The sequence below is a fragment of the Geospiza fortis genome, unplaced genomic scaffold, assembly GCF_000277835.1.
Source record: "Geospiza fortis unplaced genomic scaffold, GeoFor_1.0 scaffold172, whole genome shotgun sequence".
Lineage (NCBI taxonomy): Eukaryota > Metazoa > Chordata > Aves > Passeriformes > Thraupidae > Geospiza > Geospiza fortis.
The window spans coordinates 2442056-2458487 of NW_005054309.1; the positions used below are offsets into that span (position 1 = coordinate 2442056).

Consider the following 16432-nt stretch of genomic DNA (forward strand, 5'->3'; position numbering starts at 1 on the left):
GGGCTCGGGGAGGCATCGCGCACCCGGCCAGCATCCCTGCCAGGTGCGGTGCCCGCAGGCCCTTTGTGCTTCCCTGCCTCTTCCCGGGTTTCCTTTTAGCAGCCCCTCCACATACTCAGCCCACTCGTGCCCTGGTGGGAGCCTGCGGCCTCAGGTTGTCGCTTGGGGGAGGCTTCTCTAATATGTCGGAGTTTCACCTCCACGTGTTCTTGCCCTAAATAAAAGGTGAAATAAGCAATGGCCACTGTTAACCTTTGATCTCCAAATAAAACCTTGCAGAGCTCCCAGGTGTAGAGCTAATCCACGTGCACCTGAGGACCAGAGCACCTATTAGCAGTTGCTCTTGAGGGCATATTCCGGTTGCTTGCTCCCAACCTCAGCCCCTGTCTGGTCACTCGCTAAATTGCAAACCTTTTTCAGGGAGATATGGAGAAGTAAATCAGTTTCAGTTTACCTTTCAGATACGTTTGCTGTTTGCAGAGAACTTAGAATTTTTAAAGTTGCTGAAATTATTTTGGGAAGATGCTCTTAGTGATTTTCAGAGACTTTTCAAGACAGAAATTGCCTTCACAAAGTAGAGAACATAGCTGTCTAGGAACGATGTTCATATTAGAAGTGTTTTGTCGGGATTGGAGTTTGTGCTTCTTTGCCTTATGGCCTTATGTGACTTCTCTTTTCCAGCTGGACTCTTCCTGTCTTTGGGACAGAGCCCAGGACCCTTAGATATCTGGGGTCCATGGTGGCAGTTGAGTAAATGCCTCTTGCCAGCACTCCCTAAATGGAGGTGTCCTCGCCATTAATAAGACCCTTGGCTCAACTTAGCCATTGGAGACTGTATTCCTCGTTTGTATGCCTGTCAGTATACCCAAAGTTCAACAGAAAGAGTTGATTGGAGCTGATCATTGCCATGGGAACTTCTAGGTTGCATTCAAGGTTCATTCAGTTTCACTAATATAGTGAACTTGGGTGGAAGTATGCACAGAAAATCCATGGGCAGGCAGTGCACTAGTGGCAGTAACTGATCCCAGGTGTGCAATGTAGTGGCAAGGGAACAGCCTAACCTTGTTGTATTCTGAACTTCTAGGGCTTTGGTGAAGTTGGTTTGCATTTGTCCAGAAGGCAATGGATCATGCCAGAGCAGCAATCTCTAACTTGGTAAGACATGGTACCCCAATGCTGTTTGTCTCATGGTGGGCTGATGATACTGCAGAAGAAAGGTTCAACAACATCTGTGTATGAGATTATATGTGTATATACATATAAAATGTTACTATAATAATATACATAATATTATTTCTATATTTTTCCATGTAGTTCATTGTCTGTTTGAATATACATGAGTTGTAGAATTGAGTATAGCTAAACTCTGCAACAGGTGGCTGTGTTGATGGAACTGTATGAAAGATATTTGATAAGTAGGGAGCTATATTTATTTAAAAAAATATCACTACTTCTCAGTATTGGAGAAGATAAATCCAAACCAGCGTTAGGTGCTGCTGCTGTGTGGGTGGTGAGCCAAATGTCACTGCAAGTAGCTGGCCATGATAAGGAAGTGGCTCAAGCAGTTCATGCTGGTGGGTTTATCGTTAGCTGCTATCGTGTTTTGGGTCTCTGAGGGCTGTTAAGAAAGGGGGGGCAGACCTTGAATAAAGTTGCAGAAGGAAGTGCTGCTGAGGAAGCCATTCAAATGCCTACTGGGACAATCAACATGTGTTCTATTGTTACTTGGGGGGGTGGGAATTCAACCACAAGTCCAGCTTTTGAAAGCAACCTGTGCTTGAAACAAATGTGCAGGAACTTGTTCAGCCAAGCCTGCTGGTCCTAGAGAGCTTGGATTGTGAAATGACCCAAGGCTAGAACTGAGAGTGTGGTGGTTTGGTCTCCGAACAAGAATGAAAGATATGTAGGGTTGGGGCATGTCCTGTGTGTGAGGACATGCCTCAGGTGTGAGGGAAGCTAAGCTGTGGAGCAGCTGAGCGGGGAGAGTGTTAGGACAGACTGCAGTGTTGCCCTTTCCAAAATATGAGCAGGCAACCACTTCATTGTGGGTAGTGTGGGTCAGAGTAGAACTGCAAGTCTGAAATGACATTGGTTTCTTTTGCCCAAGGAAGCAGATATCTGGTGTCTTCACTTCCAGCTCTGATATACAGTTTGAGAGGGAGCTGAGAACTGTGGATGAGCTGCTCAGGTTGTAACAGGGCTTGGGTGCTTGTTACCAGGTGCTTCTCCAGTACAAAGGAAAGTGCTGCTCCCAAAGGTATTCCTTTGGCCTTTTTGCCAGTCTCACTCTACTCCCCAGCTGAACCATGGCTGCAGGCAATCTCAGCATCTCTAATGGAAGAGGAGTGGTTCTGCCAGTGCCTGGCTATGCCTGGAATTGAGTTAATCTGAGCAGCTGCCCTGTGCATGGGCTGCTGTTCTGTGGGAGGCTGGGCTGTGCCTTGCACCTGTTTAGAAAAGTGGGCTCCAGACTAAAAGCTCTGCTTGGGCACTGGTAAAAACCTGTCAAACAGTGCCAGTTGTTGGTGGGTGCAAGAGGTGGAGCCTCAGCTTTCATGTTAGCTAGCATAATGCCCAGGGTCATCTCTCTTCAGCCTAGCTGCTTTGTAATCCTACCATGTGTGTAATAGTGTAATTTAAGGGTAGCCATAGGGCAGTTTAATACGAAATTATCCAGGTGCTGGATGAGAGTATTTACATCAAAGTGGATGTGGCTCAAAGGCCCATGAACAGTTGCTTTCTGTTTCCTCTGTGTTCATCAAAGTGTATATTGTACACAGTCAAGCTGATCTGTGCTTCTGCTGATTGAAACCAGGAGTTTCTGCTTGAATCAGCCTCAGCCATGGGGTCACATGGGAAATGCTGATGCCATTGTGTGCTTCATATCTGTAAGACTCCAGGCTAGACTGATCAGTTTGGCTCCAAACTTGTGCAGGGTAAATGGAATCTAAATAGACTCTGGAGACCCTGAGTGCATTTGAGTCTTAACTGTGTTTAAAGCATCCATCTTGACTTACTGACAGCCCAAACACTGGCTGCACTGGAGCAGCTGCAGATGGACCAGCAGTGTTTGGGTTGGAGCACAGGTGCAGGGGACTGCAAGGACTGTAGCTGGGGTAGCCAACTCTTCCATCTCCTGACTGCCGTTCCTCACAGTTCAGCGGCGAGCCAACATCATACACACGCTTCAGCATTGCCCGGCAAACGGACGGAGACAACAGCCACGTGGAGATGAACCTGGCTGCTGATGAGGAGGAAGGAGGGGAAATTGGGAGACCAGAGCACCTGCATGCCAGCATGCCTCCTCCACGGAGGAATGGCAAGAACCTCTGCTTTGTAATCATGGCAGCTGCCCTCCTCCTTTTGATTGGTAAGGAAGGGTGGGAGGCAACTGCATGAAGTGGACTCTGGTATTGAATGTAATCTGAGGTTATTAAATTCCAATCTGTATTGGTTTTGGAGATAATTCAACAACTGGGATCCAGGCTACAGCCTCTTGTCACTAAGTATGTCTAGATCAGATTTATGGTACAGCACTGGCACAAAGAATTGTGGAGTTTGATTGTGGAGAGCTATGACTTAGCTGAAGGGAAGACTGGTCCACGTCGAAGTTTTGGTTTTCCCTCCATTACAGATGAGTAAAGCCTTTGGTACTTGTCTTTTAAGGTTTTAACAATGCCATTGGCCTAAAGAGAATATTTTCCTTTCCAAGTGGTGCTGGAGAGACTCTGCCAAGTGCAAGATCAGATTTACAGTGCCCCTTAAAACATGCCAGCTCAGGCAAAATGTCAGGCTGCATATTTGTCTGTCCTTGGGTAAGCCAGCTCATCAAAAATAGTGAGAGCAGAGGTGTATCTCAACTCTGAAGCTGTGTGGTGGGGTTCAGTCATCTTTCTGCAGCACAAAGAAATACCTGTTCTGTCCACAGGGTTTCTGATCGGCTACCTGAGTTATCGTGGACGCATGCAGAGGGTTAACAGGTGTCTGGATGGAAGTGGCAACTGCGAGATGACTCCTACTGCATCTTACTTCTCAGATGATGGAACAGAGGAAGAAGAGGTTCCTGGACCACGCATCTTATACTGGCCTGAATTAAGAAAAATGTTGTCATCTAAACTGTCAACTGCACATCTTGAGGCCAACCTGAGGTAAGAGTTCCAGAAGGTTTATCTAGAGCTTTGAGAGGGGCACAGCCTGTGAGCAGAACTTGAGCTCATTTGGAGAGCAAGGGCCTTATGTAAGGTGGCGTGTTTTAAACTCAGGCTTAAATGGCTTTGCAGGCTGCAGTGCAGCCTGGTGCTGTAGTCTAAGCTATATGTGTATCTGTTACCTACAGGCAAAGAGAAGGTAAGAATTCTTTTGAAGCTGGCAAAGCTGAAGATGAGAGCACTGCCAGCCATGTTCATGACCAGTTCACCAGCTTCCGCATGGATGACGTGTGGAACGATGAGCACTATGTTAGGCTGCAGGATAAAGGCAGGTATGTGAAAGAAGAGGTGCACATCTCATCCATATAGCACCTGGATACATGTACATGGATACCTGTAGTCTTGAGAAAATGTGTGATTTATGCTTAAAATGATGTGAAAATTGTGAGCAAGTTACCATTCTGCAAAGTTAACCTCAATCTAGCAAAGCAATAACTGCTCCTGCCCCTTCTCAGGCTTTCTAAATCCAGAGGGTCTGGAAGCAGCACTTCTGGGGGGAGCTGTTTCCTCCAAGTATGCTTAGGAAGTGGAGAGAAAACAAAATTGAGTGAAAACTCAGCTGAAAGGCAGATTGCCTGTGTCTAAAACTGCTGGCACAGATGACTCTGTCTTGTCACCCAGACACTCTGTCTGCACACCTGGCAGTGGCTTCTCCAGTAGCTCAGGAGGGTGTCAACAGGCATTGTGTTGTCTGACAGCTCACATCCTCGTGTCTTACTTCCCCTATTTATCAGGGGAAATTAGTTTGCTCAGCTTCTCTTAGGAGGTGACTGAGAGACTTGGAAGCAGATATTCTTTCTGCTACTAGTCTTAGAAATGAGCCTTCATTAATGTCTCTGACCAACTCCAGAGATTTTTCCATCGAACATATTTGCTGGGATGAGTCTGTCTGTTTCAGGCTCCATTGACTTGATCAGAATTGTTAGAGCAAAGACTGAATACAGTCAGAATACTAACTCACAATACTGAGCTAATTCAATTCTTGTGTGAAAGAGTTTAATGCTGTCTCTCTACATTTAACAGCAGCAGGAACCAAGTGTTCATTATAGAAGATGGTCAAGAAGAAGAGTTGGAGAGTCCTGATGCATATGTGGCATACAGCAAGAGTGGCACAGTTACTGTAAGTGACTCCAGAAGAATCCTGGAAATGTCTGTACGCTTAAAAAATAAATCCCTTTAAGACAGGGAGTGTATAAAGCCCTCCCCAGTTAAGAGAGCTGGCCAGGGTGGTCAGAGTGGGAGAGAGGAATGGGCCCACATAGTATTCTTACTGCAGCAAGATGCAGGAGTAACTTTAAACTTCCCTGCTGGAATCCAGACAGGAACCTTGGCAGAAGCGCTGCTCCAACAGCGGCATCTTGCACTGGATCAGTTTACATTTCTGAGCTTCAGCTCCCTGCTGTTAACAGGAGTCACTGTTACAGTGACTCTGTAGGCTGTTTCAGGTATCTTACTGACTTAGGACTGCTGCATCCATAACCAGTTTTCTGTTGCAGGGCAAACCCATCTATGTGAACTATGGACGGAAAGAAGATTTTCAGAAGATACGAAATTTGGGTGTATCAATGAATGGAGCTATAATCATCTTCAGAGCTGGAAAAATAACCCTTGCTGAGAAGGTAAGCAGGGTCTGCCCCAGAGCCTGGCTAGACTTGGCAGCAGGAAGCTATGCTTCCTACTCTTTGAGGTGCAGAGGTATGTCTTTTTTAGGTCTGTAGAACTCGTGTATGTAGGATTGCTCTGCAGGCCTGGTCTTGCTTGTTTGCACTAAAGCTCCACGTGCAGGTCTGGACACTGAGGCTGAGCAGAGTTTGTTACTGTTCATGGTGCAATTCTTCTTGGCCTCGGGCAGTTAGCTGGAGCAGCCAGACCTCTGGCGTGGTGGGGCTGGAGCCAGCCTGGGAGCAGAGCTGGCTCATATCACTAGATACAGCCATAAGGCTGCCAGAAGCAGGACAGCCTTGCCTCCAGGACACCTCTTGCTGCTGTAGCCAGATACTTTCAAAGTTTGGCTGCAGTGTGTCACTTGGGCCCTTGCTGACTGTTCCTTGGACCACGTGGCAGTGCTGGTACTGTGTCCAGCGTGCTGCTGCAGTGTTCCCTCTGTAGAGAACAGAACCAAATAGCCAAGCAGGCTAAAGAATCCAGGTGTTTCAATATGCAAGCCTGTTCCATATCTGACCCAGAGCTGCCCCTCAGATGGGTGCTCCTGTGGGGGCTGGGGCACAGCAGGACACTTTGCAGTTGGACTCAGCCTTGTCTGCAGGTATCTGAGACAGGCAGAGCCAGAAAGTGCTTCTGAAAAATGTGCTCACTCGTTCTTCAGTCCCATTCCCACTTTCCAGACTGGTGTTTAGCTGTACAAGAGTGTTTGTACCAGTAGCATACCACAGCTGGGTTGTAGGTGTGTTAAACAGGGACCTGACTAGTCCACTCTGCCACCATTTTCCATGTGAAGATGAGCCTCCAGTGGCTGCTTGTCTTGAGACTAATCTCATCTTGGGGAAAATGGATGGAGCATAATCAAAAGTAAATAATATTACATTTTAAACTGCTCCAAGGAGCAAGTATGAGCTGAAGGAATCATAGACACTGTGTGTCAGTCAGGTGTGTCCTGACTGTTCAAAAGGATGTTAGACATGGTTTGCCTGGAGTAGGGCTGAACTGCTGGGATTCAGCTGCCTTGTGTATTGTGTTAAAATCTGCTGTGGAGTTGGGCACTGAGAAGCACAACCTTCACACCATTACTCCATGTTCTTGCCTGGACTCCCCTGGCTTGCAGTGCAGATGTACACTTAATGTTTGTCTTTGCTGCAGGTTGCAAATGCCAGAAAGGAAGGAGCAGTTGGTGTCCTGATGTACCTGGGCCCCTCAAATGACAGGAAGGCAGATTCCTATGTCCCCTTTGCACATGTGAGTTTGTAACTGGTTTCCCTGGTTGTTCTTGAGAACCTCTCTGGCTGGGGGCTGCAGCCCGAGCAGTCCAGCAGTGCCCTTGTGTAGAGGAAAACTGTTGGACTTTGGTGAGACTTGAGGACTCCTCTTGCTTTTCACAGGCCCACCTTGGAACTGGAGACCCTTTCACCCCAGGCTTCCCTTCTTTCAACCACACCCAGTTCCCACCAGTGGAATCTTCTGGACTACCTCAAATTCCTGTCCAAACTATCTCTAGAGAAGCAGCAGCCAGACTGTTTGGGTAAGTGTTTCTGCTGTCATGCTGGCTGAGGTGCTGCCTCTTGCCAGGACTGAGGATGGTGTGTGGTGCTGTGAGACAGAGCTCTCTGCTGCTCTCTGCTGTGTGTGGCAGGGAGCATGTTCTGGAACTGGCTGGAGAAGAGTCACTTGTGTCCTGTGTCTCATGCCTTGAAGATTGAACTTAATCTGGTGTTGGATTCCTCTTGGTCTCTGCATTCTACCCCTCCCTGCATAATTAGTGAGACAGAACTGCAAACTCTCTCTGAGGCAGGCCCTGAACGAGGTTACACCTGCAGTTGCAGGTGTGCATTTTTCACACGAGAGCTAAACGAGGTCAGAGCTGGATAACTAGTTCAAAGGATCTTCTCTTTCTCTCAGAAAAATGGATGGAGACAAATGCCTTGAGGAGTGGAGAGCTGATATCATGGGATGTAAGGTGACAGTCAGCGGCAGTAGCAAGATGACAGTGAAACTGACTGTGAACAACGTTATGGTGGATAGGAAGATTCTGAACATCTTCGGTGTTATCAAGGGATTTGAAGAACCAGGTAAGAGCAGCTGCATTGTGGCTCGCTCATGAGAGGAGCCCTTCCTCTTCTGTGGTCATTGGAATGGGACAGCTGCTCTCAGACAGATGACAGTTCTCTGGAAGCAGAACCAAGGCCTTCCCCTGAGCATCAGAGAGAAATCTGAACCATGCTGCCAGGGAAAGGCTAATGAGAGCACTCCGTGTGCCAGATTCAGGGATCAGGCTGCAGACTCTCTTCCTAGTACAGAAGCTGAAAACTGCTTCTCTCATAAATGGTATTTGCAGTCTGAAGCTTGCAGTTCAGGTCTTGATCTTGTCTCCTTTACAGACCGGTACGTTGTGCTTGGAGCCCAGAGAGACTCCTGGGGGCCAGGAGCAGCCAAGGCTGGAGTTGGCACTGCCATCTTGTTGGAACTTGCCCGTGTGATCTCAGACATGGTGAAAAATGGTAAATATTTGTGAACAAAAGCGCGAGGGTGGGTGGTGATGCAGGTCTAGCTCTCTTTGTGTTAACACTGGAGAGCCCAGTTGCAAAGCAGTCTTTTAGAAGGAGTAGGGAATCTAACAAAGCTTCCTGAGAAGCTGTTTCTTGTCCAGTACAACTTGTCTGCAGTGCATTCACTTCCAAGGGACTGCCTGCCTGTATCTGGTATGGCTCAATTACCAGTGTATCCTTGGATAACATGGGATGCAAACCTTAAACTTGAGCTGTCCAAGGACAGCCAGGCCCAAAGTGGGAAAACTCTGAAATGTCTGACCAGCTGGAGCAGTGGGGACTGCATGGTGGCAGTTAGTGTGAGCACACTTGTCTCCAGGGTTAATTTTGGGCTCAGGCAGCTCAACAGAACAGAGTGGAAATGCAGACAGCATTGTTCTCCTGCGCAGTCCTGCAGCATGTGGGGGCAGGGTACAGTGTCCGTGCGACAGGCACATTTCTCTGCAGCAGCGCTGTCTGAGGAGCAGGCAGTTCATCATCCCAGGCCTGCAGTGCTAATCTGCATCTCCATGGGGAAAGGGCAGACCTCTGAGTCTCTCTCTCTTTACAGATGACTACAAACCACGGCGCAGCATTATCTTTGCTAGCTGGAGTGCGGGAGAGTACGGAGCTGTGGGTGCTACTGAGTGGCTGGAGGTATTGGTTGTTTAATATACAGTTCTGCAGGATGGCTCTGCAGTTCTTCCTGTGGATTAAACATTCTGGTGTTGGACTGCTACTTCTCATTATTAAAATACTTGTTTTGTTCTAGGGGTACTCCACCACGCTGCATGCCAAAGCCTTCACTTATATCAACTTGGATACTGCAGTCCTGGGTAACCTGCTACTCTTTCAAGTACTTCTTGAAATTGGGTGGGACTAGAATAGCTTGAACAGACATCCCTTAACCTCTAGGAATGGGGGCTGTGCCAAGAGGTGGCTGGTGTGTGTGTGGCTGAAGTCTGGCATGCCTCCATTTATTCTCCTGCTGTCATTGAAGCTGGGAGGCTGGTACAGCCTAAGCCATGAGGAGTCAACTCTGCTAAATCCCAGTAGACTGTCCTGTGTCTGTTGAAGGTCCTTTGGCAACTGTAGCTGCAGATCGGGGTGGGCAGCTCTAGCAGTAGTGGTTGATTGTGCCAGTATATCAAATACCCTTTCATTTTTTGCAGGCTCCACAGACATCAAGATTTCTGCTAGCCCATTGCTGTACTCATTGCTGGAGACAACTATGAAGAGGGTGAGCTAAAGGGCATTGATCTGATCAAGGTGACTGTGGTTTTAAGGGGGAACTGAAAGCAGACAGAGCTGTGCTGGGTCACTTTGCCCACTTGACAGGAGAAAGACCCATTTAGGAGAAAAACCTGGGATTCTGAAGGGGCCCTGTCTGAAATCAACTGGGCTCTGGGAATTGCAGTTGACACATGCAGAATCTAAAATCAGCAAATGCCACAGTTCAGTGGCAGATGTGCCAGTGTGGAGAAAGGTCAGGGGAGCACACCTTACTCTGGCACCTACACATCAGTGTAAGCTCCAGGATGGAGCTAGGAGCCCAAGCATGGATGTCAGAACAAGTGCAGAACAAGTTCTCATCTCTGTGCAGGTAAAGGACCCCGCCAACGATTCGCGTTTCCTGGATAGCAGATTTGGCGGTGACTGGATAAAGAAAGTGTAAGTACTGTCATTCATCTCCTCCATCTGGAGAAAGCAGATCTCCATAAAGGAGCAAACAGTATGGATTCTGCTGGAGTGTCATACTGCTGTCTCGGGTGGGCTCTACCTTCTGACATGGGGTTAGGGAAGTGTTAACAGTACAGCACTAACTGTGCTGCACCAAGCTGGCTGAGGCAGCCCAGCCACCTTCCTGCAGGACAGGAACAGCCTTGTACCAAGTCCAGTGGCAGGGAATGGACAAGTAGGACCATGGATTTGGTTGGGAGTCTTTCAGTCTTGTCTAGAGTTCTGGTGGCTCAGAGCTTCATTTGTAGAGCTTGTAGCATTTCTCCTGGGGTGCCCAAACCAGTTGGTAACTACTCATTGCTTATTTTCTGCAGCATTCCCCTTGATCTGGATAATGCAGCGTTCCCTTTTCTGGCCTACTCAGGAATCCCAGTGGTTTCCTTTGGTTTCTACGATGTAAGTAGTGTATGCTTGTCTGGTGTGCTCATTCCATGCAGAGTGCTGTAAGGATATCTTACAGCAAAAGTTGGTGGCAGGGCAAAAGGTGCTGTCCAAGCTCTGTGTCCTTGCAAGGGCCTCTCAGAGGGAGGAGGTGCAGCCTCTGGACCTGGTGGCTGTGGCAGTACTTGCTGTCAAGACTGCTCCTGGGACAAGGCTGGCCTTACAGCCTCTGTTCCAAAGTACCAAATACTTGCAGGTTTTTGGGGAGAGGGGTCACTTGCTTTTCTGGAGGTTCAGATGTCAATGAATTGGAAGCTAAAAGCAATAGAAAGATGTCAATCTGTTGCTGCATCAGTGAAAAACTGTTCTACAGCCTGCTGGTCAGCAAGCAGAGGGCATCGTGGAAGTGATATCATTGCCCTGAGCAAGTACTGAGCAGAACATCCTGCTGGTCACTGGAAGCTGTCAGGATGAGATACAAGAGCTCCATTCCCTTCCCAGTGCTTTGAAGTTTTGCCACTTGAGTCTTTGCTCCTTAGCAGCACAGGGAGATGGGATGGGGGGGAGGTAACAAGTAACCTTTGGTGGGAGATGAAAAAAGTCTAACCGGAAAAGCATTCTTGGCTAACTTCAATACCTTCTTTCTTGCAGGAAGGTGACGAGTATGCCTTTTTGGGCACTACTGAGGACACTTTGGCTAACCTGAAAAGGAAGACTGTCAACTTGTATCCTCTCATGCGTACTGCTGCAGAAGTTGCTGGACAGATAGCTCTCAGGATGACCCATGACCATGAGCTCTTCCTGGACTTTGATAGATACAGTGATGAATTGCTGTCATTCCAGGAGAAGCTTTGGCACTTCAATGGCGATGTGAAGGTTAGAAGGACTCTGAGTTCACCAAATCTCTGATGATTACGGGGCCCATGTGCTAATAAGGCCCTGTGCCAGTGGATACAGCAGGATGGACACCTTTCCCCTTTAGACATAAAAGGGTAGTGAAGTGTGGCCAGAATAGATGTTCCTTATAGAGCTGTGCAGGCAGAGTAGCTGTGGCAGACAGATTTAGCTGATCTGGATGTCATGAGCTCTTGAGGAAATGGATGTGAACAGTTTCTTCTCTGGTTATCATTCACAGCATAGTGCAGCTTTCCATCTCATTTGCACCTTTGCTGAAAATCTAAAAGAAACTGTGGGTAGGGAGTGACCTCAGAAGAGCCTGCCAGGAACTTGTTCTGCTACTTGGCTAAACTGCCGAGGAAAAAAAAAAAAACCAACACTTTCTTTTGGTAAGAGAGCAGCAAAAGAAGAAAATCAGGTTTGCTAACAGCTCCTCCCTTGCAGGAACTGGGGCTGACCTTAAACTGGCTGTATTTTGCTCGTGGAGACTTCCAGAGAGCTGCAGATGCACTGAGAAGAGACATCGAAAACAGTGACAGGGAAAACAGGATTGTCCGCAGAGCCCTGAATGACAGGATGATGAAGGTGGGTATCTTCAACTGGTTTTTCTTCCTTCACAAAGGAAGAGAGTGCTGGCTGGGATGGGCCTTTCCCTAAGGGGCCATGGGCACTGTGCAGACTGGTGGCTTTTCCACTGGCTTAGTGGCAACACGATGGCTTGCTCATGAGAGATGTCTGGCCCTTGCAGAGCTGCTGTGGGAAAGGGCTGAGTGGGGATCAGAGGTGGGCAGATCAGGAAGGAAAAGCTTGGGAGGTGAGAGTATAACCCTCTATTTGCACCTCTACTCAGGTGGAATACGACTTCCTCTCTCCATACCTCTCACCAAAAGATGCTCCCTTCCGCCACATCTTCTTCGGCAGAGGCAGCCACACCCTGAAGAGTCTGCTGGAGAACCTGGAGCAGCTGGCAGCCAACAAGACCAGCGTGGATGTGAATGAGCTGAAAGAGCAGATGGCCCTGGCGACCTGGACCATTAAAGGAGCTGCCAATGCTTTAGTAGGCGATATCTGGAATACAGACAATGAAATCTAGACACAGCAAACACCTGGATTACCTGTCTAAGGTACAGGAGAGCTGTGTGCTCTCACAGGGAGCACAGCTTCCTTTGGGCCCTGCTGTGTAGATCTAGTTCCACCTATAGCAACACACGCAAACTCCCTGTACCTCAGATTAGGCATTGGCATGATTTTTAAATGGCAGCTTCTTGCAGATTTCCAGTTCCTTATATATCGTAAAACCTAACCAAACCCCCTGAAACCTAAGTGAAACCCACTCCCTAACATGGCATTACTTTCCTGTAGATATTCTGGCAACAAAACATTTTTGACCAAAGTTGAGCATAAAATTTAAATCTCACCTTGACAAAATCACAGGAGGCAGTTTTAAAGCAGTAGTAAGATTACCATGAAGTCTCTTACCAGGCTCCCACCTAACCTCAGTCCAAACCAGTCATGTACAGCTGCTCCAGTGTACGTAAAAACTAAGAGCTCAGGTGTTTCCTCAACTGGTACCTTGAGTGGGGAGGTACCTCATCTATTCAGGCTTTTAACTGTTGGCCACCTAAACCTAGTGACAAAACAGGGAATGGATTCCTCTGAACATTTGTAACAAGGGTCCCTTCTCTAGCAGGGAGCTGCAGTTCAAAAATTAAACAATGTAGTAATAGCCCGCAAGTGCTGGATTATCAGCAAGCTCTGAAGTGCCTGCCTGCCTTTACTCAACAGCAGGGTCCCAGTGACATCTTGCAGGCTTGCTTCTGCCAAGGCAGGTATCAATACCCAGGGAAAATGACCCAAAGATTATCCAATGTCCCCTTGATATCCTCGGCTGGCACCTCAGCAAGTCCTGCAGCAGAAATGTCTTTAGACTGGCACTTCAGACTTTGCTGCTTCAGGGGCCTTGTGTGAAATCGAATCTCTTGCTGGCCAAACTCAATGTTTGACTGATGTCATTTTGCAGGTTGGCTCTTGTTTGGCACTGAGATATTTATTTCTTTATTTATTTATCAGTGACAGTGTTCACTATAAATGGTGTGTTTTTTTTATAGAAGATAATTATCGGAAGCAGTGCCTTCCATAATTATGACAGTTATACTGTCGTTTTTGAATAAAGCAGCATCTGCTATTACAATCAAACATGATACTGGAACTTTGCATTTAAAGTAATCAAAACGAGACCCTCAAAAAGTTTTGGAAAACTAGCGATTAAGCTTTCTGTGGCGAAAACACCCCTCTGGAAGAAACCTGAAGGTGCAAACCTGGTAGTGAGTATCCAGGTTGCGCTCCAAAGTAATCCTTGAAATGCTGATAATCTGGGTGGAAATTCCAATACTAGAAATTTGTCTTCCTTGCAGGGTCTGTGCCCCTTTGTGGGCTTCAGACTTCTTCCTGCTCCCCTTTCTGGATGCCGTGTGCTCTCACAAGGAGCACAGCTTCCTTCCTGGCCCTGGTCCCAGCAGAGGGCCTTGCTGTGTAGCCCTACTTCCACCTGTGGCAACACACAGAAACTCCCTGTACATCAGATTAGGCATTGGCATGATTTTCAAATGGCAGCTTCCTGCAAACTTCCAGTACCTTATGTATCATGAAACCTAACTGACATTATCGGGGGCAGTGTCTCCCATAATGTGTAAAGAACAAGGTAGTTTTTGCCTACCACAGTGTTATATCGGAGGCAGTGACCTCCATATGTTGCACTATGGGTGTACTTAATTATCGGGGACAGTGTTTCCCATAATTGTTCTATGCTTATCACGCAATGTCATCTGCGAAGCTTGATGGTTAGTATCTAACATGGATTAATTTCCTGCAGTCCTATTTTTTCACTCTCCTGTGGTGATGCAGATACAATCTTCATTCAGTCTGTTATGTACATCCTTAGACACTTCCTTCTCCATAGGCTGAACCGTTTCAAATAGCTGTGCTGTCTTGAATTGGCTTCCTGCCTTCAGTCACAAGAGTGGTGCTTGAGTGTTTAGTGGAAACTAGGCAAGTTAGACTGTGTGTTCTGTGGTGTTGTAAATTTCCTTCATATTAGTTACAAAGACCTGAGGAATTAAAGGTGAATGTAGGGCTTGGGGCTGACAGCTGTCTGGAGGGCTCTGGTCACTGCTTTGGATGGGTACATGTAGCACTTTGAGAGGCTGGCCTGCTGTGGCACTGGGAGGGTGCTGGTGTGTGGGCATGGGCTGCTCACTCTCCAGTTCTGGCTGGAAATTCCAGTCTTGTCCCCTTGGGTGTTGAATGGAGGGAGGAAAATCAGTGTCAGCTCTCTAATGGTGCCGCTCTGCTGTGTGACCTGAAGCTGAGCACTGCTGATGTGTGACACCTGCTAAACTGCACTGCCTGTTCCCAGGGGCTGTTGGTTGTTCTTTGCAGTTTGATTTGGCATTTAAATCTAACCCGCAGCTTAGTTTTAACCTAAACTCTGCAGTTTGATCTGGCATTTAAACCTAACCTGAGCAAGTGACCTGAGGCCCAGCAGTAGTCCTTGAGGGAAGGAACACTGTTCAGCTGGAGCTCTGCAAGGAAAGGGCAGGCACTGGCCCCCAGCCTAGTTACTGAGCTCAGTGCTCACCAGCTTGGAGGGCTGGATTTTCATCAGTCTCTAGAAACCTGATGCCCAGGCTTGTGCAACTTGTTGTTCTTCCTTAACTTCTCTTAACTCTCTAACTTCCTACAGCCCTGTTTGTGTTAATGTTTTCTCTGACATTCTAGTTTCTAGTGACATTTCTCTGGATGGCATCTAAGAGCTGCTGTCTGGGAGTCCTCACTGTGGTGTTTGCATGCATCTTGATGTCAAACTTAATCTTGTGCTTTATGGCCTGCAGAGAGAGACAAAAGACAAAGCTTGTCTCCTGGCTAGGCAGCACAGCCGTGACTACTGGGATGTTGGGATGCCTTGCTCACTGCTGGCATCTGACTGCTGTGGGGTGCTAAACTGTTTTGGATTTACCTGCTGTTTGCTTGAATAAAGTATTTTTGAATCTTGAACACTCAGTTTCTCTTGTGGGGTTCTGGATTACCTGCTGTCTGCTTTAATAAAGATGTTGAAGTTGAACACTCACCTTCTCTTGTGACTTCTTGCAAAGCCATGATGCTGTTGTGGCATTGTGGCCAGGGGTGAGCTTGGGGAGCTGGGGGGAGGCTGTTGTCCTGTTCCATCAGCGCTGCTGTGTAGCAGCTCCAGTATCACTTAGTTGATGTGCAGTAGCAAATCTGAACTTCACAGTGCTGCTCAGCTGAGTCCTGCCTTATCACAGACAACTGCAATAAGGACTCTGGTAATGAGGTGGAGGAGCACAACTGTGCAAGCCCCCAGACCTCCTCCTCCTTTCATGTCCTACTTCTGCCTTTCCATCACAGTATTGACTCTGAAAAGCCTGTGATGTATGGGTGAATGATGGGAGGAGGATGAAATGTCAGGTTTCCCCTGGCCGTGGCCTTGCAGGTCTCTGCTGTTGAGAAGGTGGCTGGAGGAGCCTGTGGGTGGTTGTGTTGCAGGATGCCAGCACTTGTTCCTGCCCCTCATCCTCCTGGAGGTCCGGTGGGCCAAGGTAGACATGCAGGTGGGCCAAGGCAGTTATGCAAGTGTGGATACTGCTTAGAGCCCGGGGCAGCTCTGGGAGGGCAGGAGCAGCCTTCTCAGCCCCAGAGGCCTGCTCAGGTGAGACTGCATGGGTGTGGGGCTCTGCATTTAAATAAGTCCAGTTTCTCTCCGCTGTCCTCCCCCGTCCCTCATGGCGGTCTCACCTTCTGCTTTACAAGCACCACATCTCTAGAAGTCGCGCTGTTTGGGTGAGCGGCAGCTTCTCCAGGATCCCAGCTCGCGCTTTATGGGCTGTCCCGGCATAGCTCTGGTCCCTCCTCTTCCCCCGGGGATGATTTACTTGTTGGAAGGACGTCGTTTCCCGCAGCTCCTGCCCGCGCCTGGCAGAGCTCTCTCCC

At 48.0% G+C, this 16432-nt stretch overlaps 1 protein-coding gene across 2 annotated transcripts in view; it reads left to right on the forward strand.

The window, feature by feature from the left end:
* TFRC (transferrin receptor) overlaps window positions 1–15547 on the forward strand; it is a 17691-nt gene extending 2144 nt beyond the window's left edge. Inside the window, exons 2-19 of one of the 2 annotated variants that reach the window (XM_031055378.1) lie at window positions 1085–1155; window positions 3157–3370; window positions 3929–4148; window positions 4337–4480; window positions 5232–5328; window positions 5705–5827; window positions 7026–7121; window positions 7265–7404; window positions 7782–7951; window positions 8261–8380; window positions 8979–9064; window positions 9180–9243; window positions 9580–9647; window positions 10011–10078; window positions 10462–10543; window positions 11180–11404; window positions 11870–12010; window positions 12276–12518. In XM_031055378.1, the coding sequence (XP_030911238.1) occupies window positions 1123–1155; window positions 3157–3370; window positions 3929–4148; window positions 4337–4480; window positions 5232–5328; window positions 5705–5827; window positions 7026–7121; window positions 7265–7404; window positions 7782–7951; window positions 8261–8380; window positions 8979–9064; window positions 9180–9243; window positions 9580–9647; window positions 10011–10078; window positions 10462–10543; window positions 11180–11404; window positions 11870–12010; window positions 12276–12518 (2334 nt within the window). In that variant the 5' untranslated portion in view covers window positions 1085–1122. Of the gene's footprint in view, window positions 1–1084; window positions 1156–3156; window positions 3371–3928; window positions 4149–4336; window positions 4481–5231; window positions 5329–5704; window positions 5828–7025; window positions 7122–7264; window positions 7405–7781; window positions 7952–8260; window positions 8381–8978; window positions 9065–9179; window positions 9244–9579; window positions 9648–10010; window positions 10079–10461; window positions 10544–11179; window positions 11405–11869; window positions 12011–12275 lie in introns of those variants that run through there. The other variant, XM_005418966.2, reaches the window with a different exon arrangement.
* Window positions 15548–16432: the final 885 nt, after the last annotated feature.